The following is a 27,904-nucleotide window of genomic DNA, read 5'->3' as shown; positions in this document are numbered from 1 at the left end:
ATTTTCTTTCCATTAGTCCCAACAGATCAGTTCAGAGGCCCGTGCTTTACTGCTCTTACCTGAGTATTTTTTCCCTATTTTTGTGAGGCTGTTCTCTTCCTGTTTCTGGTCCGTTAGATTCTGTCATTTGTTCTTTGAAACCGTCAAATAAATAAATAGATGGTGGAGGTTCAGCATACTGCAATTCACCACTCCAGCGTTTCCCCTCCCGCTGTGGTGGTGGAGGATGACCCTACACAGATTTTATAACGGCATGAGAGGGCTTCCCTATTAAAAAAAAAAAAAAGGGTAGAGGACCAGCATGCTACAATTTGCCACTCTGGCGTTTTTCCCTCCTGCTGTGGCAGTGGATGATGAGCCTACACGGATTTTATAAAGGCAGGAGACGCCTTATATATTGGATTTTCTTTTTTCTTCCAATGCTTTATCAACAATACTGAGATTAAGGTGGATGCACATGTCCACATGTACTAAATCTCTGAAGTTTCTCTTTCGACACCTGCTGTTAGAGGGACATAACCCACTCGTCTCTGGATTGATCTGTTGGGACTAATGGAAAGAAAATTATCAGGTAAGGACTAAATTTTCCATCATTGTGTCATATGAATGGGCTGGTTATAGGGACTCCCTGTATTAATGCAGAGATGTTTTCACCTAGTAAAGGGCCATCAATCAGTTGCTTAACAGTCAGACTTTCTATTTATAAGAGCAGTTTAAAAAAAATATTTAGGTTGAAACCTGGGAGCATTTAATATCCTTTTTTTTTTTTTCCCTGTTCCTACATCAAACGAAAAAAATGTTATGTGGGAACTTGCCCCTTTTGTTTTGTAGATTGCAGTGATATAAAAATGCACTTGCCTTTTTTATTACTACTATTTCACAGAGAGGTTTGAATAATGTGGGAAGGACTTCCTTCATGCAGAAGTTCTGTTGAGTCAGTCCAAATGTGCTAACATCGTCCAGTTCAGCACGCTATTAGCTGCCAAGTTCATACAAAGTATTACGTTCAGTACTTAGAAAATAAATCTGTTGGCTCAGGCTGCTTGCTATATGAATATTCTATCATTGTTTTATTATTGCTGTCAAGTATTACATATTAAGGGTATTTGCTTTAAACTTTGTTTTAATTAATTTATCTAGTGCTTACATGCGCGCATATGGTTTTGCTTTTTAAACCCAAAGGTGAATCCTAAGGGTGGCTGAACAATTATGTATAAACTGAGTTGTTTCTGACTTGTTTGGACTGCTTTGGATCCTACTGATCTGTATATCTGCTGTCTGTAATTTTGGAGGATGGAAATGAGAAAATAAAAATTAAGCATTGGATGTGCTCTGTAGAAGTTGTTTACTTTTGCAGTGTGTGTATGTGTGTTCTGGTGCATGCATGTGATATTTGAATAGCTGTCTATACTTATGGCTATGATTTCTGCAGCATCATTAGAGGACAGACGTTTTTAAATGGCTGGTTGGGTATATATGCTAATTTCAACTTCTGTTAAATGTTTCAGACACACCCATTTACTTGCTTCCATGATATGACTGAATTCTATTATTTTTGGGAAGTCTGGTGTAAGATGGAAGATATTGTCTCAAAACAGCCAAAAATAAAAACCCCACAAAAAACTTCAGTTAGTCTCTCACCCTCCCAATGCCCCCACCATAGTTCCAGCCCGCTATTCTTAATAGCTTTCATATTTGTTTCTTTAGGGACTTGCTATACCGCTCCTTTTGAATAAAACAAATCAAAGCTGTTTTTACAATATGCAAAATTAAGAACTTAAAGGGGAGAAAAACGAAGAGGCAAGGATGTACCATACTGCTGCAACTCCAGACCAATCTAAATCAGTTACTTGGGAAAGTAGTATTTTTATCCTTTGTCTTTTGAAATTGGTTTCAGCTTGACGATATAAGGGGATAGCATTCTGAGGAGTTGATTCAAGGTAGAAGAAAGCTGCGTGCCTGGTGGAATTTAGCCTGGCATTAGCCAGAGAAGAACCACAAAGCAATTACGGTCTTGGGGAGGCATCTAGGAGGAACATAGGAAATTTAAAAAAAATGTTAGCTTGACACCGCTATAGAAAGCTGTATGGGATATAATTAGTAGTTTGAATTTAATATGGTAACAGACCGGGAGCCAGTATGCATCTTTAAGAAGAGAAGTAACATGACCAAACACGCAAGCATGAGAGATTACTTGCTGTGTTCTGAATTACTTGCAGCTGGTGCAGAAGTAGGAAGGTCGTAATAAAGCAAGTTGCAATGATTGAGTTTATTGGTGAGAAGAGAAGTCTTGGCCAAATATGCACATATCACTTGAAGAGATCACAAAATCATTTGTAACAGTATGTACCTTGAAAGAAACCTGGGGTATAGAAAGCACCCAGTATCTTAAGAGAAGACTCTAGTGCTCTTCTTATCTATCCAAGTATATTGGGACCTGATCCATCAGGGGTTGGTTGATAGAGCAGGAACACCTGCTCATGCTCAGGAGTCACCATACAGGCTTTGCTGGAACTTTAGGGGAGCTGTGATAACCAATGGGGAACTTCCAAGGTTCACATCAAAGCGTGTAGCTGTCTGTGGAGAAACCCCCATTACAGGTAAGCACTATTGCTTATCTATTTCAAGTGTTCCCTAGATGATTTAAATACAGAACTCTTCATATAGTATGTGCTCATATTGTAAATTTGTCTACTTGGTGAAAATAATGTAGATATATATTTTATCTCCCTAGATAATGAAGGAAAAAAGCACAGAAGCCGGAGCAGGAGCAGAGAGGTAATTTTAATATTTTGTGGAGTTTAGGTAATTTTAAGGGTTTTAAATACTTCTAGAAGTATCTGGTAGAATTATATATGTAAGACTGTAAATGGTAAGTACACAAACATTCTGGATATACCCAAAGTTGTAAGCATCAATTACTGACTTATATCAGAAGAATGCATGATTTGAGCTCAAGTGCTTTCAGAAACATTTCAATTTTTAGTCTGGAACAAATTCATTTTAAATAGTGACCCACATAGTGTAGGACTTTCATTTTAACTGCTGCTGTATAAAAGTGCTTTCCATGTCGCTTACATAGAGTATTATAATATAGAGAGAGGCCAATCCCAGCAGCAGTCTGCTTTTGTTCTTGTTTTTTCATTTGATAGTGTCTGCCCTGTTCTAAGCTGCCTTCAACACACATTTTGTAAATTTTTTCCCCCATCTGTCTTTGGGGACTTTTTTCTTACCTTTAGAGGTAGCCAGCATATCTCACGTTGCATACTAATGGCCATTAATAAAAGCAGTATTTGCTGCAATGGGAATTTCACAGTGGTTTATTGAAATTGATTGGGATTGGTGGCTGTACAACTGTAAAATGAATGGTTGTCTCTCTATATATGCAGAATGTTAATAATCCTCATTTTTCTGTTTCTGAATGCACGCTGCTATATTTTGTGCAGTCATTCAACATTTCACATGAGGAAGTAATATTTTTGGTGATTATTAGTTTAATTTAGGAGGCATTTTGTGAAAATTGACTATTTTGCTTAGATCACATGATAACATTTCTATAATAAATCATACTCAGCGTGCTAATGCACGAAGAGACTGAACTGAAGACGCTGCAGACTCAGATAGCAAAATTATAAGCCTACTTCATTTTAAGGTAACTATCAGTCATTCAAACTCCTATTTGCATTATGAAAATCATTTGTTCGGGGGGGGGGGAGGGGGTTAGTGTTTGTTTTGGAAAGTCTTCCTATAGCTTAATTTTACACTACACTATTGGTGCATTCAGTGAACTTTCTGAGAATGCTAAGTATACTTCTAGCAGCTTTTTATATCCAGTTTCAGTGGCTTATTTGAATGAAGCGTCGATCAAGAGCATGCACAAATGCAATAAATGTTTTCATGTGCTCATGTTTCAAAATGCATGCATCCCTGTTAGGGTCAAAGGCTAAATTGCCAGATTTGCCCTGATGCCTTAAGATTGGAAGGTAAACACAAATATAACCTCCAAGTAATATAAAATACGATTGTATTTCAAAGAGGGTTCCATAAGTTGGAGTACCATGGTAGTCGTTTTTTGTGACTATATTTAGATGGACTATATGCTTAGTCTCTCTCTCCCCCCCCCCCCCCCCCCCCAACCTATCCAGTCTTGCCCAATTTCTCTCCCCCCCCCTTTTTTTTTATCCAGTATCGCTCCCCATTCATCCAGTCTTGCCTAATTTTCTCATGTTTTAGCAAATATATACCATAGTTATGCTTTCTATATTAACCGCTCTTTTTCTTGGTTTGGTTGGTTTTGTTTTTAAATATTAGACAGTGTGGTATGGTGTGTGGGTTTTTTTGTTTTTTTTTAATCAACAGACAGTATGGTATGGATTTAATTCAGATGTGTTTCATAACTTTTTGATAAATATATAGGTGTATTTTTAAAGCACTAAGTTACCTAGTAACCTATAGAACATTTGCATAAGTTCTTTGAAAATGAGCCCCATAGTATATTTTTAAGTAATAAACCTGTGGGCAATCTGTTACATTGTACAGTTAAGATTATCCTGTACTGCTTTGTCATCCATAAATCAGTTCCTTGTGAGTAGAGACAAAAAGAAAGGCTTGCAGCTGATTTCTCTTTCCTTTTTAGGGGTCTGGTGTTGAGATCTCAAGATTCGCAATATCTGCTCCATTTTATCTGTTTTGTAGGTGATATGAATGGAGCAGTTATCTTTTTGCAAGTATTTCCTGGTGTAGTGTGATGTTTGGGAGGGTGCAACTTTTTTCCCCCATGAACATTTTAATGATTTAAAAATCAGTGTGGAGCTTCAGCATTGGGTAAATGTTGTGAAGCTTGAGCAGCAATGACGAGAGAGCCTGACTCCTAAGGTTACTAATGTTACTTCACAACATATTTTCATCTCTTGATACCCATACTAACTCTCTTTGTTGCACTATTTTCCTGAAAGAGCCAACTTCTTCTTAAAACAGGCAAGAAGACATGAGTTAAAAGACAAATCCTTCAAAAAACACAAGTCTGAGGACTACAGTGACAAAGAGTATCTTGATAAAGGGAGAGAGCGATTGAACTCATCTGAAAATGGAGAAGACAGACACCGACGAAAGGATAGAAAATCATCCAGAGGCCGAAGTTATTCTCGATCCCGATCCCGTGACCGGTTGGTGTCTGTCCACATTTTTTTAATGAACTACAGCTGTTCTCTTCCGATGTAAATGGAAGGGTGAAATTTTTCTTTAAAATTTTAGCAGTTAAGTGTAGAGAGTTGGTGGTGGTAGATTTTGATCCAGCAGCAGGGGTGTGCTGGTAAAATTTTAACAGGCTCTTTCTCCGGACGTAGCCAGCTCTGCAGTTGGAAGGGCTAGGAGTGGCCGAGGAGGGAGGCAGCAACACTTGCCTCTCTCTCCTCCCTCCCTTCATGCGGGCTCACTAGGCATACCTGCTGCTCAGAGCTGGAAACAAGGAGCGGGGAGCAGCAGCAGTCTATTTACTTGGCTGGCAGGGCTCAGCATCCCCACCAGCAAAGTAAAAGAGAATTCAGCAGGGGGCCCAAGCCCACATTTTGGGAGCCAGTTGTTAATGAGTGGCCTAGTGGTTAGGGTGGTGGACTTTGGTCCTGAGGAACTGAGTTCAATTCCCACTTCAGGCACAGGCAGCTCCTTGTGACTCTGGGCAAGTCACTTAACCCTCCATTGCCCCATGTAAGCTACATTGAGCCTGCCATGAGTGGGAAAGCACAGGGTACAAATGTAACAAAAGTAGCCATGAAGGGCCCTACTTTAACAACCGGCTCCCAAAATTCTTAAAAACTTTAACAACCGGCTCTTGCGAGCCTGCGAGAGCCTGCTCCAGCACACCACTGTCCAGCAGTCTCCTTCAAATTCAGTTTTAACAAGAGCAGGGATCAAATTATGTGATCCTTCAATTGCAGCTATGTAGGGATTTTTTCCCCAATTTGTGACCACCTCTGGAAAAGTAATGAATTCTATTAGAACAAATAATTTGTAGTACAACAGTCCAAACACCATCCTCTTATGTGAAAAAATAAGAGGTCCAGAAGTTCAAACATGTAACTATCTGACTGCTTATGGACTCATGACATGAAATCGCCCATTCTAAACAATTTGGATCTTCCAGTTAGTCATGTCTACCCAAAGATGGTAACATGTAGTCTGGCCATCACAGTGACTGCTGTGAGCTGTTGAGCTATGCAATATTTCTTTCTGGAACCTTGCAGTCATGGGCCTTGAATCTATCCACTAGATACCTTTTCTTTAAACAATGAAAACAGTTCCCACCCACATTCTCCCTTCAGTGTCATGAAGGCCCTTTCTGGACTGTTCCCAGCTGACCTACTGTGAGGAAATAATCTGTGCCTCATTCATAGTGATTTGCCACCAGGCTGGCCTCCTGTTCTTGGTTTTGATAGCCAGGAGTATAACTTGGAATAGGCCAGACTTTGGTGTGTATTAAGCACAATGTTATTTGCTGCACTTGTATCCCACATTTTCCCACCTATTTGCAGGCTCAATGTGGCTTACAAAATGTTATAGCAACATATACACATTATAGGATAAGAATTTCAGAATAAAGATACAGATGGGTTCACAGAATATCATAGCAATCATATTAGCGGAATAATAATTTTACAATTATTTATAGTGCTAAACACCAGGATGTTTTAGTTATGTAGTGTTGCTAGAACATATTGCTGTGAGCAGTTTTGTTTTCAGAATGTTCACTATAATGTGTTGGTCTTGTCAGATCAAGATAAAATTACTTCTGATGTCTTCTCTCTCCCCCCCCCCCCCCCCCCCAATAGCAGATGTTTATGATTTAAAACCAGATTTTTTTCTATACCTCAGATTTTTTGTGATGTGCATAGGCTTGCTGATTAAGTGGAGGAAGTAGCCTAGTGGTTAGTGCAGTGGGCTTTGATCCTGGGGAACTGGGTTTGATTTCTACTGCAGCTCCTTATGACTCAGGGCAAGTCACTTAAACCACCATTGCCCCAGGTACAAATAAGTACCTATATCTAATGTGTAAACTGTTTTGAATGTAGTTAAAAAAAAAAAAAAAAAAAAAAAACACAAAAAGGCAGTATATCAAGTCCCATTCCCTTTACCTAGCACTAAAAAGCTACAGCATTCTAGTTTTGTGTCATATAGCTTGAGAGAAAATTATTGCTGGCTCATAATGTATTCAGTACATTTAACCTTTTTATATATGAATTTTTTTATTCAGAGCCTATGGATTTATGTATTGACCTAATTTAATGTTGGTATGGATGTAGATATAAATATATATACTTCTTTCCAGACGTCATCGTAGTAGAAGCCGTGACAGAAAAAAATCCCGATCCCGAAGCAGAGAGAGAAAACGCCGTGCAAGGTCTCGTTCAAGGTCAAAATCTAGACATAGGCATAAGACTAGGAGCAAGAGCAAAAGCAGAAGTAGAAGTCGGTAAGGATTAATGCTCCTTTCGTGTGGGAGCTAAGTGTAAGATGTAAACTGAAAAATTCTTTGAACTTTGTGATGTGTAGCTACAAATGTTTTTTCCTTGTCATCAATTAGATGCAGCCATTACAGATGGGTTGTGTCCATCAACCAGCAGAGGGAGATAGAGAGCACACTTTTTTTCAGTGCCTCATACCAGCTTGCTCCACTGCCTCTCTTCAGTATTCTCTATCTCCCCTAGCAGAGTGGCTGCAGCTTCTTCGAGCTCCATCTAAAATCTGCCTGGAGGTTGCTCCTGTGCTTTTGCCAGTTGTTAGCAGGGGTGTTGGAGGCTATAGCAGCTTCACTTTAAATGCACATATGTTCGCCCTTTCCCTGCCTTACCCATACCTCCGTGGATGTGGACACATTGCTTAGCTTTCCCTGTCCTTCCCCACCAACAGTGGATGCAGGCACATAGGTTCGCCCTTTCCCTGCCTTTCCCACTCACCTGAGCCTCCGGAGTTCTATTTACCTCTGCTTTCCTCACAGCATTAAAAAAAAAAAATAAGTTGCGTCGCGCTTTGGCGCTTAGACGCTGGAACAGAGGTTTTTCCTTTCCTTTTTCTGTGGGACCGGAGCTGTGATACTCGGTCCAGTGAGGTAAGAGTGTTTTCTGACTCCTCCGGGGTGGGACCTTGATCGGGGCGATTTTGGCGCGAACCGCCATTTTGAATTTTACCGCCGTTTTTAGCGATGGCTGCGGAGACAGTAAAGCGCTGTGCCAAGTGTGGCAAGCGCAGATCAGCAGCGGGGCTCTGTAAATCGTGCTGTACAGACGTTAGAGCCGGCCCGAGCATGGCGAGCGACAATTCTTCGCGCTCTGAGCTGGCAGCGGGTGCCATTTTGAATTTACCACATGGTGCGACCTCCGCTGAGACGGCGAGTCCTGAGCCCGGGGGGAGGCCTCGGAGTGAGGCTGATATGGGAACTACTAGCCCCGGCAGAGATCCGGGTGCCCAGGGTAAGTTTTTCTCCCCTGATTTTGTCTTATTAATGCATAAAGCATACATGCTTAAAAGAGCTCTCCCACAAAGCCCGGCACGGGCGTCTTCTAATGCCCCCCCAGTGGATTCTAGCCTGGGTATGCCCTCTGAGGCGTTATTCCCTGATAATTGGCAGAATATGAAGCGCAGAAGGGCTCATTCCCCTTCAGAGAGTGCTGCACCTCCTCCCCCCCCCCCCCCCCCCCCCGGTGGTCGGGCTGCGAGGATTCGGAGGACTCTGGCAGGCCTTCATGGTCTGAAGAGCCAGAGTCTGGTGCAGAAGTGACTCAGGATCTGGACGATCCCTCCGCAGTGAGGATTTTCCACCGTGATGAGCTGCCAGCGCTTATTTCTGATGCCCTGCAGGCTCTCTCTATTGAGGACCCTGCCAGTGGCACAGCCTCCTCTGTGAATCCTAGGATGGCTAGTACCAAAAAGCCTGCTCGAGCCTTTCCTTTGCATGACTCCATCCAAGAGCTTATTTCGGCTCAATGGGCTGACCCCGAGGGACCTTTGAAAGTTTCCAGGGCTATGGGGCAATTATACCCTCTGAGTGAGGAGCATATGGCTCGCTTTGCTATGCCTAAAGTGGATGCCCTAGTCACAGCTGTGACGAAGAGAACTACCCTCCCGGTTGAAGGAGGTGTTGCCCTGAAGGATATTCAAGACCGTAGACTGGAATCAGCACTTAAATGGTCATTTGAAATTGCAGGTCTCACTATTTGGGCGTCTGCATGCAGTTGTTATGCTGCTAGAGCCTGCCTGGCTTGGTTGCAACAGGCAGTGGAACAGCCCGGTGACGGAGCAGAGCCCTTTTCAGATGTGGCTCCGCGGATGGAGTCGGCCTTGTCCTTGTTGACGCCCTTTATGATATTGTCAGAGCTTCGGCTAAACACATGGCAGTAGCAGTGGTGGCTCGCCGTCTTCTTTGGCTACGGCATTGGGTTGCGGACATAGCCTCTAAGCAAAGGTTGGTGAAGTTGCCCTTTCAAGGCCTTCTCCTGTTTGGTGAGGAGTTGGAGAAAATTGTGAAGGGCCTGGGTGAGGCTAAACCCCAGCGCTTGCCCGAAGATAGGCCTCGGCCTCCCTCTAAGGGTGCGGCGGTCCACTCCTCTTACAGACCTCGCTTCCGTGAAGCTCGAAGGTACTGCCCGGGGCGTTCTGATGGGTTCACTTCTTGTGCCCGTTTTCAGCAGAGGAACTCCTTTCGCTCAAACGTTTCACAGCCACTGGCTCAAGGCCTGGAGTTCAGGGGCAACCCTCTCAATGATGGTGCGCTGGCCCTCTCCTCGAGTCCTGTCATCGGAGGACGTCTTTCCCTTTTTGCCGAGGAGTGGGCCAACATTTCCTCAGATCAGTGGGTCTTGGACCTGATCAGAGACGGTTACAGAATAGAATTCGACGCCCCTGTAAGAGACATGTTTGTGGAGTCCCGATGTGGTTTTGGAGACTTTACAAGGTCTGATTCAGATAGGGGTCATGTCCCCGGTACCTCCCGCCGAACACGGCTGCGGCCGCTACTCCATCTACTTTGTTGTGCCGCGAAAAGGAGGGTCTTTTCGCCCTATTCTGGACTTAAAAGAATTAAACAAGTCCCTGAGAGTGCGGCATTTTCACATGGAAACCCTGCGCTCCGTCATTGCGGCGGTACAGCCAGGAGAGTTTCTCACGTCTCTGGACCTGAAAGAAGCTTGCACATTCTAATTTGGCCCCCCGCACCAGAAGTTTCTGAGGTTTGCGGTGATGGGAAAGCATTTCCAGTTCCGGGCCTTGCCTTTTGGCCTCGCCACAGCTCCTCGCACCTTTTCGAAGGTTATGGTGGTAGTAGCTGCTTTTCTAAGGTGAGAGGGTATTCGGGTTCACCCGTACCTGGACGACTGGCTCATTCGAGCAAACTCTGCTGCAGAGAGTCAGCATGTAACAGCCAGAGTGGTCTCAGTACTTCAATCTCTGGGCTGGGTCGTCAATTTGGCCAAAAGTCACCTGACCCCCTCGCAGTCTCTAGAATATTTGGGGGCCAGGTTCGACACAGCCTCGGGGTATGTGTACCTACCTGAGCAAAGGCGGTGCAAGCTTCAGAATCAGGTCAGTCTGCTCCTGAGGATGCCCCGCCCGCGAGCTTGGGCATTGTCCAGCTGCTTGGATCGATGACGGCCACCATGGAACTGGTGCCCTGGGCGAGAGCGCACCTGAGACCTCTACAGTATGCTGTACTCCAAAGATGGTCTCCAGTATCTCAGGATTACCAATGCAGACTCTCTTGGCTCCCTGCGGCCCGACTCAGCATGGAGTGGTGGCTCTCAGACAGCATGCTGCGGTGAGGAATGCCGCTTGCGCTCCCCGATTGGTGCCTAGTGGTGACAGATGCCAGTCTGAAAGGCTGGGGCGCACATTGCAAGGGGAAGCATGCCCAGGGTCTATGGACACCCGAGGAGTCGCAGTGGTCCATGAACCGCCTAGAGTTGAAAGCGGTGTTTCAGGCGCTTCCGGCCTTTCAAGTGACCCTGGAAGGATTGGCTGTCAGAGTGATGTCGGACAACACGACAGCAGTGACCTACATAAATTGACAAGGCGGCACTCAGTGCAGAGCTCTAGCCGTGCAGGCCGAACAAATTTGCCACTGGGCCGAGCTGCATCTACAGTTTCTGTCGGCAGCTCACATTGCAGGTCAGAGCAACGTGCAAGCCGATTATCTAAGCAGGCATCAGATCGATCCAGTGGAGTGGGAACTTGCAGACGAAGTGTTTCTACAGATATGTGCCAAGTGGGGCAAGCCTGTGGTGGATCTAATGGCGACAAGCTCCAATGCCAAAGTCCCGTGCTTCTTCAGCAGACGGAGAGATCCTCGCGTGGCGGGGTTGGATACCTTGGCTCAACCCTGGCCTCAGGGCCTACTGTATGTGTTCCCTCCGTGGCCCTTGATAGGGCGAGTGCTCCTGCGGATTCGGCTGCATCCAGGAGAAGTGGTTCTCGTCGCCCCGGATTGGCCCAGGAGGCCTTGGTATGCGGACCTCTGACAGATGCTCGTGGAGGATCCCCTTCAGTTACCTCCGGTTCCCAACCTGTTGTCACAGGGTCCGGTGACCATGGAGGACACCGGCCGATTTGGTCTAATGGCCTGGCGATTGAGAGGGCACAATTGAGAGGCAGAGGCTATTCAATAAAGTAATTACCACTCTCCTGCAAGCTCGCAAGCGTTCCACTTCCGTGGCTTATGCCAGGATTTGGCGCCAGTTTGAAGTCTGGTGTGCTTCCAGAGAGATCACACCCCTGCGGGCTCCTGTCGCGCCGATTCTGGACTTTTTGCAGGATGGTGTACAAAAAGGCTTGGCCTATAATTCCCTGCGGGTGCAAGTGGCAGCATTGGCCTCCCTGCATGGCAAGGTTGAAGGCGTGTCTTTAACTGCTCATCCGGATGTGGCACGGTTTCTTAGGGGTGCTGCGGCTCCGTCCTCCCGTGCGTGCACCTTGTCCAGCTTGGAACCTGGGGCTAGTGCTGAAGGCCCTTCAGGGTGCTCCCTTTGAACCGCTTTGGCGTGCTTCAGAGAGAGATTTGACACTGAAGGCCGTCTTGTTAGTGGCCATTACTTTGGCGAGACGGGTGTCAGAGCTCCAGGCGCTGTCCTGTAGAGACCCTTTTCTGCAGTTTTCAGAGTCTGGGGTCACGGTTCGGACCGTGCCTTCCTTCTTGCCTAAGGTGGTTTCAGCGTTTCACCTAAACCAACCTATTTTCTTGCACTCCTTTGTCGAGGAGGCGTTTCCAGAATCTTTTGGGCAATTTCACCTGTTGGACGTGCGCAGGACTCTGCTGCAGTATCTGCGAGTTACTAACTCTTTCAGGACCTCTGATCATATGTTTGTTTTGCTATCAGGTCCTCGCAGAGGGTCTCCAGCGTCTAAAGCCACTATTGCCCGCTGGCTTAAAGAATCTATCTTTTCAGCTTATTTGCTTGCCGGCCGCCTGATGCCTTTAAGACGCATTCCACTAGAGGAATTTCCTCTTCTTGGGCTGAAACTGGAGCACTCTCTCTTCAAGAGATTTATAGTGCAGCAACATGGGCTTCTAAGCTCTCTTTTGCCCGACATTACAGGCTGGAGGTGGCTGCCAGTAGGGATGCACATTTTGGAGCGCAAGTGCTGGCGCGTGGTTTGGCTTGTTCCCACCCTATCTAGGGATTGCTTTGATACATCCCATCTGTAATGGCTGCATCTGCTTGATGACAAGGGAAAATTAGGTTCTTACCGTGATAATTTTCTTTCCTTTAGTCATAGCAGATGCAGCCATGATCCCTCCCTGTCTGATGCTATCTGCTGTAAATCTATTTCAGGTTCTGTTCGTGTTTCCTGGAGATTCCGTCCTTGGGAGAAAGTCGGAAAACAGTCTTCAGGATTCTTGTTCAATTAAAGGAGGATGACTTAATTCCCTCCAGTTTCATGTTTTGGAGGATGAGTTTATTCCCTCCAATTATGTCTCAGTGGAGGATGAGTTTATGCCCTCCGGGAGGATGTTTCATTCCCTCCATTCTGAGTTAATGCCCTTTGTTGTAGGGCCATCGTTCGCTGTGAGGAAAGCTTATGTTATTCCCATTGCGGTTTGCCATACTGCTTTGGAAGCTTCAAATACTGAAGAGAGGCAGTGGAGCAAGCTGGTATGAGGCACTGAAAAAAGTGTGCGCTCTATCTCCCTCTGCTGGTTGATGCACACAACCCATCTGTAATGGCTGCATCTGCTATGACTAAAGGAAAGAAAATTATCACGGTAAGAACCTAATTTTCCCTTTTTTAAACTGGATGGATGTTTGGCTACTTCGTGAAAAATGGTGAATAAACTAGTGTATTATGGATATCCTGGGTTACTGGACCCTGCCATGCTTTGTGGTCTCAGTTTCTGTGGTGTGTTCACTCAACATATTTTTAATGGACTTTTAAGATGCAGTGTTGACAATACAGTCATGGATGGCAGAACTCCCTGTCTTGTTTTGTGACCTTTGGTTATAAAGATATAGTTTTTAATGGATGATATACATCTAGTTAGTCCTCTTTAATTTTACATATTTTATCCCATTCATCCATTGTGGGGGGAGAACACTAAGGGGTCCTTTTACAAAGTTGTGCTTGTGTTTTTAGGAAATTCTAAAAATAAGCTTGCTCTAAATGGTAGAGATGCCCATGTATGTATGTGAGTGTCTGTAGTGTTTAATGCGTGCTAATGATTAGCGCGAGATAACACTACCACACCTTTGTAAAAGAACCCCTAAATTGCTTACTGTCCAAAATTAGCAGCCTAGGAGTTCAGTTTCAAATAGTGAGTGCAATGAAGTAAACCACTTCTACATGATGGGAGAACTCCTAAGCCTGCTGGAGAAGTTTTTATGGGCACTAAAAGCCCTGCAGCTAAGAATCTTTTTGCACACCCTCATAAACTCATTGATTTTTTTTTTTATTTAGACATTTCATTTCCTCAGCGACCCTCCAGACCCGGTCAATGCGCTTGGGTTATGCACTCCTACCAGCAGAGGGAGACTGAGAAACACTGAACTTTGAACACTGCATATGTAACGTGTGCAGAATCCCAACTAGCCAGTATTTCTCAGTCTCCAGCAGAGGGTAGACGTACAGTCTGACTAGTCTGGTAGGCCTGGGGGTTTGTCTTGGTAGGCCTTTGGTTATAATTTTTTTTTTTTCATTTCTGAATCCTGTACTGGTTCTCTGTGTGGTTTGGGGGTGCAGGTCCAGTGGGGCTCGCATTTTTCCCTTTGGGGTGTCACACCTGGTTGGAGCCCCCCCCCCCCCCCCCCCCCCCCCCCCCCCGTGCTGCTCTCCGATTTAGACAGCCTTGTGCCTCTGCTCCCATTTCAGGGCGGGAGCCTTGAGTGCCTCTTCAGTCAGCAGCAACCAGTCTCCAGTATGCCTTCTTTGCTGTGCTGTCCGGAGAAGCAGGTGCCTTTTGTTAGGAGAGTGTTCGCTGGGGTTGTTAGCTAGGGCTCAGGATTGGTCCTTGTCTTGCTCCCTCCTGCCGTGCTAATGTTCACAGCCAAGCTCCTTTGTTTCGCGTGTTCTCGCAGAGGTATAGAGGCGCCGGGAACTTCTTGTCAGTTCTGCGGTGAGCCAAAACAATCATTGGCTGCACCTCCGGAGCTAATCGCAGAGGTTCCTTTGGTGTCTGCTTCGGGTGCTGGGGGATCTGCGGAGGTGAGGTCTCTGCCGGGCTTCTCAGTGGTGGTTCCGTCTTTGGCGGAAACCGCTGCCGTTTTGAATTCTTCCTGCACAGCTGAAGCGTCTCCTTTTGGGCAGGTGCCTCTATTTCCCGGTCAGCCTTCAAGTCAGGAGAAATCAGGGGGAATGTGTTCCCCCCCCCCCCCCCCCCCTAAATTTGACTTCCATATCAGGCATGGAAGTCGGGGCCTTCACAGCCTCCAAGGACCCTCCAAGGGGGGGGGGGGGGGTCAGTCCAGTAGTGTCCAAAAGGCCCCGGCTGGACTGGGTACATGAGGGGGAGCGTTACTCTCCAGGCGCTTCGGACGGTGTCCTCAGGAAGCTTGGGGAGGATGACCCTTTGGACTCTGCTGCAGAGCAGGACAGCGCGGTTCCAGTGGAGGATCCTTCAGTGGTCCGCATCTTTCATAGGGAGGAGCTCTCGGAGCTTATTGATCAAATGGTCTCTACTCTCAAGTTTGAGCCGGCCGAAGCTCCCACGGGGGGAGGTAAAGCAGGTTAACTAAAGGTTAAGGGCATTAGGAAGTATTTTTTTTCATTGAGAGGGTGGTGGATATGTGGAATGCCCTCCCGCGGGAGGTGGTGGAGATGAAAATGGTAATGGAATTCAAACATGCGTGGGATAAACACAAAGGAATCCTGTTTAGAAGGAATGGTTCCATGGAATCTTAGCGGAGATTGGGTGGCGACGCCTGTAATTGGAAACAAAACGGGAGCTGGGCAGACTTCTACGGTCTACGCCCTGATTGTGACTGAATAGATAGGGATGGGCTGGAGTGTAAATTTTAAGGGGCTTCGATGTTAGCTTCAGAACTTAGTACAAGAACAGTACTGGGCAGACTTCTACGGTCTGTGCCCTAAGAAAGGCAAGGACAAATCAAACTCTGGTATACATATAAAGTATCACATACCGTGTAAAATGAGTTTATCTTGTTGAACAGGTCTTTATCTGCTGTCATTTACTATGTTTACTATGTTAGACATACGGCACGGCCCTTCCCTATAAATAAGGATATTGGAGAGATGGTTTCCCAGGAGTGGGCTTTCCCCTGACTCTCCTTGTAAGGTGGCTCGGGTAATGGCTAGGGTCTATCCTTTACCCCAGGAGGATAGGGATTCTCTCAAGGCCCCCATCACGGCAAGGCGGTCACTAAAGCTACTTCTATTCCTGTAGATGATGGAGTGTCTCTCCATGACCCCCCAGGATAGAAAGTTGGAAGCATTTCTAAAGTGTAGTTTTGATTTATTGGGGCTGGCATTGAAGGCATCAGTGAGTTGGAGATTGGTGTCTCGAGCGTGTTTTCGTTGGTCCTAGAAGCTTCTGGATGACTCGGTAGTGAACAGGGCTTCTTGGAGTCAGGATTTAGCTAAGTTAGAGATGGGCTGTTCCTTTTTATCGGATGCTCTCTACGACTTGCTGCGGGCTTCATCTAAGAATATGGCCCTAGTCGTGGCAGCACGTCGGGCGATTTGGTTACGAGGTTAGGTCGCAGATGCGCCCTCCAAGTCTAAGTTGTGTTCGCTTCCCTTTAAAGGTTCTATGCTTTTTGGCGCGGATTGGGATAAATTGGTTCGCGGTCTTGGGGGTGCAAAGGCTCCCGGAGTTTCATAGCAAAGCGGGTACGAGAGGGGCAGTTTTACCAGAGGTGGGCACAGATCACGTCAGACCCCAGTGGGTTCTCGATGGGTATGCGCTGGAGTTCGAGTGCCCGCTTCCTGAGTTTTTTTTTTTTCTGGAGTCCCTGTGTCGTTCCTGTCTCAAGGCAGTGGAGGTTCAGGACACTTTGAGGCGTCTCATGGACCTGGGGGCAGTGGTTCCCATCCCTCTCGGTCAACGGGGAACAGGATGTTATTCAATCTGTTTTGTGGTGCCCAAAAAGGAGGGTTCCTTTCGGCCTATTTTAGACCTTAAGAAGGTCAATGCGGCTCTAAAGGTTTCCTCGTTTCGAATGGAAACGTTGCGATCGGTCATTGTGGCGGTCTGGAGTGGAGAGTTCCTCACTTCATTGGATTTGACAGAAGCTTACCTGCACATTCCTATTCGAGCAGGTCATCAGCACTTTCTTCGGTTTGTCGTCTTAGGGAAGCGTTTTCAGTTCTGAGCGCTGCCTTTCGGCCTTGCGACGGCTCCCCCGTACGTTTTCCAAGGTTATGGCAGTAGTAGCTGCAGGGCATCTTAGTGCATCCCTACCTCGACGATTGGTTGATTCGGGCCAAGTCGCAGACGGAGAGAGAGTCTGCAACCGCTCAGGTGGTGAGTTTTTTGGAGTCTCTTGGTTGGGTAGTGAATTCGGTCAAGTCATCTGATTCTGTCGCAGTCTCTGGAATATCTAGGAGTTCTTTTCGATACGGCATGGAGTCGTGTCTTTCTGCTTCCCGTCAGGATCTCCAAGCTGCAGGGGCAGATTCGGCATCTTCTTTCGCAGAGGGAGCCGTCGGCCTGTGCCTACCTTTCAGGTACTGGGATTGATGGCAGCATCTATAGAGGTAGTTCCTTGGGCCAAAGCACACATGCGGCAGTTGCAGTTGGCTCTTTTAAGTTGATGATCTCCGCAAATGCAGGGGTTGGAGGTTCGGTTACCTCTGACGGAAGCCTCCCGTCAAAGCCTGCAGTGGTGGCTCCACAGTCCAGATCTGGAGAAGAGCATGCCTCTGGAATCCCCGGCATGGATAGTTCTCACGGATGGGGGCTTATTGTCTCGGTCAGGTAGCCCAGGGCCAGTGGTCTCTGGAGGAGGCGCGGTGGTCCATCAATCGTCTGGAAATGTGGGCAATCCTTCTGGCACTTCAGTCCTTTCGGCACATTCTCGTTGGTAGGGCAGTCAGAGTGCTCTCTGACAATGCCACGGCCGTAGCCTATGTCAGTCTGCAAGGAGGTATGAAGAGCCTAGCAGTCACCGAGGAGGCAGTGGGCTTGCTCCGCTGGGCAGAACTTCATTTTCAAGATATTTTGGCGGGGCACATGGCTGGAGTGGACAATGTGGACACAGATTTTCTGAGCAGACATACTCTGGATTCCGGGGCGTGGTCCCTTCATCGGTCGGTCTTCTCTTGCATAGTTCAGAAATGGGGCCTTCCAGTTGTTGGATCTAATGGCGACGTCGGACTATGCGCAAGTTCCGCGTTTCTTCAGTCGTAGGAGAGATTCTCAGGCAGAAGGGATGGACGCGTTGATTCTGTCGTGGCCACAAGAGTTGCTTTGTGTGTTTTCCCCCGTGGCCGTTGGTCGGGTGGTCTAGTGCATCGAACGTCACTTGGGTCCGGTGATTCTGGTGGCTCCAAATTGGCCACGTCGTCCATGGTACGGCGATCTGGTGTGACTGGTGGTGGCAGATCCACTACCGTTGCAGGAGACAGTTTTTTGTGTCAGGGTCCGATTGTAATGCCAGACCCCTCTCTGTTCTGGCTTATGGCTTGGCTCTTGGAAAGGAATAGGTTGAAGAGAGGTTTTTCTTCCAGGGTTATTGCTATGATGTTACGGTCTCATAAGCGGTCCACTTCTCTAGAGTATGTCCGTGTCTAGAGGATTTATGAGCATTGGTGCCAAGATTGGGCATTTTTGCCTTTTCACATTTCGATCGCGGAGGTTTTTGAATTTTTGCAGGATGGTCTAGATAGGGGTCTTTCCTTGTCTAGATGCTAGTGGCTGCATTGTTTTGCTACCGAGGCCTGATTCAAGGGAAGTTTTTAGCTTCTGCGCCTGATGAGTTGTTTTCTGCGGGGTCAAATTGATTCGTCCACCGCGTCATCCCTTGGTTCCTCCATGAGATTTGAATCTCATACTCGATGCGCTAGTGCGAGCTCCTTTTGAGCCTTTGGAAACGTGCACTTGTAAGGATCTTAACTTTAAAAACGGTATTTTTGGTGGCCATTACTTCAGCACGCAGGATTTCAGAGCTTCACGCTTTGTCCTGTTGGGCTCCTTTTCTGTCGTTTTCCAAAGAAAAAGTTCAGTTTAGGCCAGTGGTTTCCATTTTTCATGTGAATCAGGCGATTTCCCTGCCAGTCCTGGGGGACAAGTCAGATGATTCAGAGCAGTGTCATCTGTCTAAGTTAGATGTTCGGGTCTTACATCTCTACTTAAAAAGAACACAGGAATTTCATACCTCAGATCGGCTGTTCTGTATGGTGGACCCAAAAAGGGTGCGTCTGCTGCCAAAGCGACTATAGCCAGGTGGCTGAAGGAGGCAATTGCCTCAGCCTATTTGGTCAAGGGTCGTGAGGTGCCTTGGGCTCTTAAGGCTCATTCCACTAGAGGGGTGGCTTCTTCCTGGTCAGAGAGTAGTTTGATTCCTCCGCAGGATATTTGTAAGGCGGCGGTCTGGTCCTCTTTACATTCTTTTGTGAAGCATTATAGGATTGAATTTCAAGCGAGGGAGGAAGAGAGCTTTTGAGCAGCAGTTCTGACCTCTGTCCTTCGGGGGTCTCACCCTTAGATGTTTTCAGCTTTGGTACTTCCCAAGCGTCTTGACCGGTCTGGAGGGTCGCTGAGGAAGGTGAAATTAGGCCTTCCCTGCTAATTCTTTCCTCTACACCCTCCAGACCAGTCAAGAACCCGCGCTGTATTTTTATAAGATTAAGAGATAGTCGGGTTTTGTTCTTCTGAGCCTGTTTTTTGATGTGACTGATGATTTTTGGTCAAGTTTATCCAGGCTGGGGTTGCCAGGTGAAGTTTCTGATACTAGTCTGGTGCAGGTTTTGGATGCTGATTATGTCCAGCCTGTGGAAGCACTACATTCTTGGTTTGAGTTTCCATGTACGGAGTTCTGTGAGGTGGTTTGGTTATTTCTCAGCTTTGTTGGTGATATCCTGGCTAGTTGAGGCTCTGCACAGGTTACATATGTAGTGTTCAAAGTTCAGTGTTTCTCAGTCTCCCTCTGCTAGTAGGAGCGCATAACCCAAGCGTCTTGACCGGTCTAGAGGAAAGAAAATTAGCAGGTAAGGCCTAATTTCACCTTATTAGTGCTCTTAAAAAAGTGCTAACAAATATATTTTCTAAATGGTTTGTTTATTTTTGCAGAATTTTTTCCACAGGGCTTTTTGTGTCTTTGGATATTTCCTGCCTTCTAGCACACATTTTTTACGCATTATTTGTGGAGATTTCAAACTGGTCATCATTAAACAGAATGAAGTATTTTTCATTGGAGAAATATAGAATTAGTTTTAAGCGGAACTGTTTCAAAGAGTTCATGGGACTTCCGCTATAATTATAAAAGTTTGCCTTAGAAAAAATGTAAACTTTCTTCATAATTGGGAATGTTTAATTTGGATATATCAAAAGTATTTCATTCTACCTCATACAGCAGAATATATGGATGTGCATTCATTTGTTAGTGCACCTTGAAGTGCATGCAAAATTGATCTAGTGTTAGAAATTTTTCTTTAAATTCACTGATTCCGTAGCATCCCTCTAGACTTATGGGTTATGCCCTCCTACCAGCAAATGAAGACAGAGAAAAACTGACTTCTGACAAATGGCACTTTGTGGTCCTCAGCCAGTCAGTATTTTCTCAGTCTACAGCAGATGGTGGACATCGTAAGTCTGGGCTAGTCTGAAGTCCTGGAGGTAGGCTTAGGGTCCCTAGAGGCATATTCTTTTGCAATTTTATCTAAAACCTTGAAAAAATCAAGAAGAGACATTTTGCCAGTTTTCATGATTTAGAGTGAACCTTCTCCCTTTTGGTGGTCAGTTACTAGGCCAGAGATCCATGGGGACTTCAGGAGCACCACACCAAGACGATCGGTCTGTTCCCTACCCCCTTCTGATTATTGACTTGCCCAGTAGGACCATGTTATGCCTCAGCTTTCCTTCTCCTCTCATTGGAAGGGAAATTTGAGTGCCCTGACATCAGAAAAAATATAGTAGGCAGACCAGTAGTTTTCTTCTTCCCTGGTTATCTGGTTGCTTTGTGATCCTCCGCTTCCTTGCCTCTGGTAGCTTTGGAATCCAAGGCAGGGGAGCTCCAACAGAGGCTAGTCCCAGTACAGGGATCTGTACTGGGACCAATTGTACAACATATTTATAAATGATCTGGAAATCGGAAAGACGAGTGAGATTTAAATTTGCAGATAACACAAGGTTGTTCAAACACGTGTTCTCTGAAATATTGCAGGAAGACCTTAGGAAACTGGAAGACTGGGCATCCATATGGCAGACAAAATATATGCAAAATTGATGCATGTTAGGCAGAATAATCTAAATCATAGTTACCTGATGCTAGGGTACACCTTAGCTCCCAAGAGAAAGATCTAGGTGTTGTTGTAAACAGTGCACTGAAATCTTTTGCCCAGTGTGCAGCGGCAGCCAAAAAAGCAAACAGGATGCTACGAATTATTAGGAAAGGGATGGTAAATAAGACCAAGAATAGTAATGCCTCTGTATCACTTCATGGTGCATCCTCACTGAGTGTTGTGTTCAGTTCTGATCAGCCTCTGTATCACTTCATGGTGCATCCTCACTGAGTGTTGTGTTCAGTTCTGATCACCTATCTTAAAGATATAGCGGAATTAGAAAAGGTTCAAAGAAGAGAAACCACATTGATAAAGGAAATGGAATTATTCTCATAGGAAAAGAGGCTAGAGAGGGTTAGGACTCTTCAACTTGGAAAAGAGACGACTGAGGGGAGGTTGATTTGAGGTCAACAAAATCCTGAGTGGGGTAGGACGAGTAGAAGTGAATCAAAAATTTTTTCTATTTTTACGATCTTTAAAAAGTACAGAAAGGAGACACTCAAGTTACATGGCAATACTTTTAAAATACGAGGAAATATTTTTTCACTTAACAAGTGAAAGCTCTGGAACATGTTGCCAGAGGATATGGTAACAGCGGTTAGCGTATCTGGGTTTAAAAAAAGGTTTGGAAAGTTCCTGGAGGAAAACTCTATAAGTCTGCTATTGAGAGAGACATGGGAGGAAGCAGTTACTTGCCTTGGGATTGGTAGCATGGAATGTTGCTACTGTGTGGGTTTCTGCCAGGTTCTTGTTATCTGGATTGGCCACTTTTAGAAACAGGATACTGGGCTAGATGGATCATTGGTCTGACCCAATATAGCTGTTCTTATGTATACTTTATCTTTGCTATCTATGCTGCCTCTCCATGAAGAAGGCCAATGTTCAGGCTCAGGACTCTCCCTGTGCTCCCAGAAGCTCCAGGGTGCTTGGGCAGAGGATTTAAATGATGATGCATCATTTTTTTTTTTTTTGAGAACACCTTTCTTTCATGATGAGGAGCCCCTGGTGTACAGATCTCATACTTAATTTCAAGGGGAGTGCTCCCAGAAAGGTGGACCCTTTGAAGGGAATATAGAAGCTGGCTGGATTCGTTCCTATGATTTGTGATCGCCACAGTCTCATTAAGAAGGAGAGGAACTTCCCTGATGCACTTTTTTGGGTGTCCATATCGAAGGTAAGGCTGTATCCTATCCCAGGAGAAGATGAGGAAACCTTAAGGCCTCCCAAGGTGGATGTGGTGGTGGCCACAATGGTAGGACAAGCATTCATGTGGAAAGAAGAGCGTTCTTTGAAGATCCCCATAATTGCAGGATGAGCTCTCTTTGTGAGCAGAGCTTTGATATTTTAGTCCTGGCCTTGCAAGCTTCCAAGCTGGATTTGTTGCACAAGCGTGTTTTCAATGGGCCAGTCAGCCTTTCGAGGATCAAGAAGTGGCTAAGATTGAAATGGGTACTTCTTGGCAGATGCTTTCTGCAACTTGCTGAGGACATCAGCTAAGACTATGGGTCTTGTGGTTGTGTCCCACAGATCCTTGTGGTTACACCAGTGATTCCCAAACTTGTTCTGAGGGAACTCCAGTCAGGTTTTCGGGATACCCACAATTTTTGAGATTTGCATATACTTCTCCTTGTTATGGAAATCTCTCATGCATTTTCATTGTTGATATCCTGAAAATCTGACTAGCCGGGGTTTCCCTAAGACAGGTTTGGAAACCACTGGGTTATGCAGTTGGTCTGCAGATGTGGCTTTGAAGTCCAAATTGGGTAAACTCCCTTTTAAGGGCTCTGTTTGGAGAGGAGTTGAACGAAGTTAGTGAAATCTTGGAGTTGCCAGGGTTCTTTGTTAGCCAGAGGACAAGCTGAATGGAGTAGGAAGAGGGGCTATGAGCAGAGGTCGTTTTTGAGATTTTTGCCATTATCGCTGAGGCAACAGCGGTCAAGGCAGGTTTTTTCAGAGGACACAGACTTTTTGGAGGGGGGGTCTGCTGGGGTGGTTGGGTATTTGGAGCTGGTGGTCCTGGTTAGGCCAGAGGGTACCAGTGAAGGTGCCGAGGTCCATCCTTTGTTAGCACTTGGCGGCAGAGTAAGACACTTCTGTTAACAGTGTACCCAGTTTACAACAGACCAGTGAATACTCAAGGTTATCCACAAAGGGTACACCCTTGAGTTTGCCTACCCCTTAGCGGATGCCTTCCTGGAGATCTCCCTGTTCAGCTGGAAATAAAGGATGGTTGTGGATGCTCTGCAGAGGCTGCTGCAGTTGAGAGTGGTGATTCTAGCTCTGGGAGGAGCGTGGCACCATGAGTTAGTCTGTACATTTCATGGTTCCTAAAAAGAAAATTTATCAATCCATTCTGACCTCTGAGGTAAACAGGGTTCTGAAAGCCCCAAATTTTGGCATGGAGGCTTTGAGTTCAGTCATCGTGGCTATCAGGAAAGAAGATGATAACTTTTTACCGTCATTGGCTCTTAGAGGCAAACCTTCACATCCTGATGGGCAGGGCCATCAGAGGTTCCTCCAGTTTGCTGTGCTGCGACAGTATTTTCAGTTTTGCATTTTACCATTTGGCTTGACAACAGCGCTGTGCACTTTTTCCAAGGTGATTGTGTTATAAACCCAACCAGTAGCAGTCTCCTACAATCTTGTGTTGGAATATTCAGCCTTATTTTTCTTTGGATAACCTTTAGTCCGTTCATTTGTTCTTTTACATATAGATTATTTTAATGTGCTATTCTGGGTCTTTTGAACAGGTCACTGACAAAGTTGAGTGAATTCCAAATAGTGCTTCCATAGTCATTTTAGGTAGGAATAGGTTTGATAAGTTTGTTACTTTGCTCTCTGCATTGGTTGCCAGTTAAGGCTCGCATTGAGTTTAAATTCTTTGCATTGCTTTTAAGATATTGTGTGGTGCCTGCCCTAGTTACTTGTTTTGTTAATTATCATTGCAAGCTCAATATTGTACTACACGCTCTGTGTTGCAGAATCATGCCCTCTTGCCATCTGCCAGTAGTGTAAGCAAGAGGAAAACTTGTAAACCAGTTTTTTTGAGATTGCTCCTTTGGAATTCTTTGCTGATTGGAGGAGAGAATGTGGTATTCTGTAATCCCAGAAACTGCTTAAAACGGTCTTATTTTGTAATTCCATAGAATTCTGATTACTTGTGTTTTGTATACTATAAGGTTGATGTACAAAGCTTGCCGTGCTGGAAATGTTTTCCTTAGTCTGGTTGTAGCCAATCTAAAGAAAACATTATTAGCCAGTAATGCATAAAGCAGTTTTCCATGACTCTGTGTGCCATTAGGAGCGACAAACAACCCCACGCAATTGTATTACAATGAGCTTGTTAGTGCATTCCAGGGGATGCAGAGCTCCAAAGCGCCTAACTCTATTGAGCAAATTTTACAATTGCTCTGGAGCTTTCGGAGAGGAGGGAAGCACAAGTAGGCAGCAGCTCCCTACTTCTCACCCCGCCAACCCCCCCTGCAAGCATTTCCTTGGTGGTCCAGTGAACCCCCTTCCATATTCTGCCCAGTGCATCCCAGAATGCACCGGGCAGGGACTGAGCACTGCCATTTTGAAATCGGTGGGGCCCGGGGAAGGAGGTTGTTGCTCCTGCCCAACATTTTGAAGGTACTGGGGAGGGGGGTCACTAGACCAGGGTAATTTGCCAGAGCATAGGGGTGTGGGTGCATTCCACTGGGACCACCAATGGATTGTTTCAGGTGGTGCAGGGGGTTTTGGAGGTCACTGGTTCACCAGGGAATTTTGTCAGGCGGCTGTCCACTGGTTCACCAGGGTTTTTTGTGCAACCAGACAAATGCATTTAACAGCTTTGAGTCACAATCAGGTGGAGGGGGGTTGGGGCTCGGGAGGCAGTCCACTGGCCCACCAAGGTTTTTTGTGCAAGCTGACAAATACATTTGACTGCTTTGAGTCGCAAACAGTGATCAATGCATGAAGGGGGATCCATGCACCTTATTTGCATGTGAACTCCTTTGTGCATTGATCGGGCCCTATGTTTTAATGTATTGTATCATATTTTGTTAACATTTCAGAACTTTTTGACTGGGCCGGTTTATAAATTTTAATTATGATTATTACTATCATAGTAATCATCATCTAGGCATTTGGTTTGACACTCAGTCAAGTATTTGTGCTGATACATCAGATAAACAAATTGCAGGATCTGATTCTCGAGCTGCTTTCTGTGAGGTCTCTAGGTCTGGGATTAACTGCAAGTGCTGGGCTCTATGGCAGCAACGCAGAAGCTGAGGCACTTCCAGGAGGATCCAAGGCTGCCAAGAGAGTGAACCGGGGCAGGGCCGCCGCCACACTCTTCCCCCCCCCCCCGCCCCCCCAATGCAACTCCACATACCTTGGCTTGTGGTGGTCCCCAAGCCCTGCCAGGAGAAGCTTTCCTTCTGCGCTGTTCTTCACTCTGCTGCATTGCCTGCCGTGTCCCTGCTTCTGCTTTTTCCCCTCACATTGCGCCAGTGGCGTAGCCAGACAACCAATTTTGGGTGGGCCTGAGCACAAAGTGGGTAGGCACAAAATTTTCTCTCTCCCCCCCTCCCTCCCCCAGCACTTCCCAACTCAAAATATAAATACTTTAGCTGATGAGGATCCCCAATCTCCGTCAGCTGAGGATCTCCACCAGAGATGGCTAGAACTCCTCCCCGCCAAGCCCAGCAGGCAGTAGCAACTCCTCAAGCCACTGATGCCAGCACCCCATACATGCTTAGTTGTCAGTGGCTCCAGGATGCTGCCCTCATCTGCAAAGCTCGGCAGAAAGCAGCTCTGGCCAGCCCCAGAAGAGATCCCCAGCTGGCAAGGCGTGGGGATCCCCACTAGCCACAGCAAGGTTCAGGGCTGCTGTTAACCATGCTGGTGACCAGGCAGAAAATAAAGCCCCCCCCCCCCCCCCCCCACCCCCCCACCCCGCCCCCCCCCAATTCCCTCTCCTCTTCAAATCTCTTCACCTGCCATTACAGTCACACTGACAGACCTCACAAATTACAGAACAAGGGATTCACAAATTAGAAATAAAAATATGTAGACAAATTGAACTGGGAACCCTCAGCATGCACTGCAACACTGGAGGAAAAAAAAAAACGCATTTCCTTTTCTACTTAACACAATAAAAGACATCCACTATGCACATTCCCAAAGCTAACACATTCCATTTAAACATTCAAAATAAAATGATTTTTCTACCTTGTCTGGACATTTTATTTTTCCATCATGTTGGTTCCAATTTCTCTTTCCCGCTTTCCTGTCTTCTGCTAATTCTTCAAGCGGCTGTCCATTTCTTTTTTTTCTCCTGCCATTTCATTTCCTCACTACAGCTGCCTTGAAATATTGATCATTTCATTTTAGCTCTTTCCTTCTTTTTCTGCCTCTGTACACTCAAATTTCATCCTCTTTCTAAATCTTTTCCTTCTTTTTACTTTTCAGATATCTATCACATTTCCATTTCCCTTTCACCACCAGCTCTCCCATTCCCCATCTCTCTCCCTTACCAGCTATCATTCCTTTCCATCTTCAATCTACGCACCATTAACATTATTTCTACTCCTGTAATCACTGTTCTCTCATTTATTTCTTGCCATCTCCACTCCTTGGGCCTTCTTCCCCATGCTTTCCACCACTTCCCAGTGTCTCCCTCCTTCCCACCCGCCAAGCATCTGTTCCCTCTTTCTCCCATCCTCGCCCTCTAGCCTGATATCTCCCTATCCCTTTACCTCCCACAACAGCAGCATCTTCCTGTCCCATCTCTCTCCCCGCCCCCATTGTTCAGCATTTTTCCATTTCTCTCCCTACCATCCTGGATCCATCTTCCTCCCTCTTTCTCCCCTCTCCCGCTTGTGCATCTCTCCTTTCCTCTCCTCCACCTTCATGTCAAACTTTTCTCCCTGCCTTGAGCCCCTGGTCTAACATCTCTCCCCCCCCCCCCCCCCCCCCCCCCCCCCCCCCCCCCCCCCCCCCACCCCCACACACACCACACAGCATCTCTCCATCCTTCCTTCCCCTCACCTCAATGCCATGTTCATTTCCCCTCTCATCTGTTCCTCCTTTCCTTCCACTTCCATGTCCAACACTTTTTTTTTCCCCCTCTGGTCCTTTACCACTCCTATGTAGCCTTTCCCTCCCCACCCATATCCAACAATTTCTCCCCTCTTTCCCCTTGCAGCATCTCTCCATTCCTCTACCCCACCTAGCATACCCTGTCTCACCCCCTCATCCCAACAGTGCTCCTGTCTCTCCCTGACCACTCAAGCCACCTACCAGCATGCTGCACCTTTTTCCCCTCTCCACCCAGCCACCCGCTGACATGTTGCAGCCTGCACCCTTTTCGCCGTCATCATCGTCCCTCTCCCACCTCCAAGCACCCGCTGGCACACCGCAGGCCCTTCCTCCCCTTCCATCCCCGCCGGACGTCTGCAGCGTTGCCGCACGCTGCCGCCCCTACACAACTGCTTCCTTCCGGCTGGCCTCACCTTTTCCGATACTCTTTCTGAAGAGGTGGGGCCATCCGTGCGGTCGGCCCCGCCTCTTCAGAAAGAGTATCGGAAAAGGTGAGGCGGCCGGAAGGAAGCCGTTGTGTAGCGGTGGCAGCGTGTGGCTCCGTTGCAGACGTCCGGCGGGGATGGAAGTGGGAGGGAACAAAACCTGCAGCGTGCCGGAGCGTGGCTGGGAGGAGGGAGCTGAACTCGCGCTTTTTCGTTGGCTGAGTTGCACCTTGCTGGGTGGGCCCAGGCCCACCCATGACTATGCCCCTGCATTGCGCATGCTCAATTTCATCAAAACCAAGCATGCACAATGTGAGGGGAACAGTAACCACAGGGCAGGCAATGTAGCGAAGTGTAGAACAGTGCTGGAGGAATGTTGCTTCTGGAGGGCCTGGGGACCCCTGCCAGCTAAACCAGAGGCCCTGAAGCCCTGTGTCTGCTCCTCCCCAGCCTCTAAGGGT

The 27,904-nt window shown here is 46.5% G+C and overlaps 1 protein-coding gene and 1 long non-coding RNA gene across 2 annotated transcripts in view; one reads left to right on the top strand and one right to left on the bottom strand.

Annotated features, from left to right (window-relative positions):
- RSRC2 (arginine and serine rich coiled-coil 2) overlaps positions 1-27,904 on the top strand; it is a 187,385-nt gene that overhangs the window by 59,493 nt on the left and 99,988 nt on the right. Inside the window, 3 exon segments of the mRNA XM_030219254.1 lie at positions 2,735-2,778; positions 4,978-5,165; positions 7,325-7,468. Coding sequence (XP_030075114.1) covers positions 2,735-2,778; positions 4,978-5,165; positions 7,325-7,468 — 376 coding nt within the window.
- On the bottom strand, positions 5,853-16,849 carry LOC115480519. The gene is made up of 3 exons (XR_003943838.1): positions 16,764-16,849; positions 9,992-9,995; positions 5,853-5,864 (listed from the first exon to the last, which is right to left on the bottom strand). It is a non-coding gene; the product is annotated as an uncharacterized LOC115480519 (long non-coding RNA).

The sequence above is a fragment of the Microcaecilia unicolor genome, chromosome 11, assembly GCF_901765095.1.
Source record: "Microcaecilia unicolor chromosome 11, aMicUni1.1, whole genome shotgun sequence".
NCBI lineage: Eukaryota > Metazoa > Chordata > Amphibia > Gymnophiona > Siphonopidae > Microcaecilia > Microcaecilia unicolor.
The sequence above is the reverse complement of the archived record's forward strand: the minus strand, read 5'-3'. Positions and strand labels throughout refer to the sequence as shown.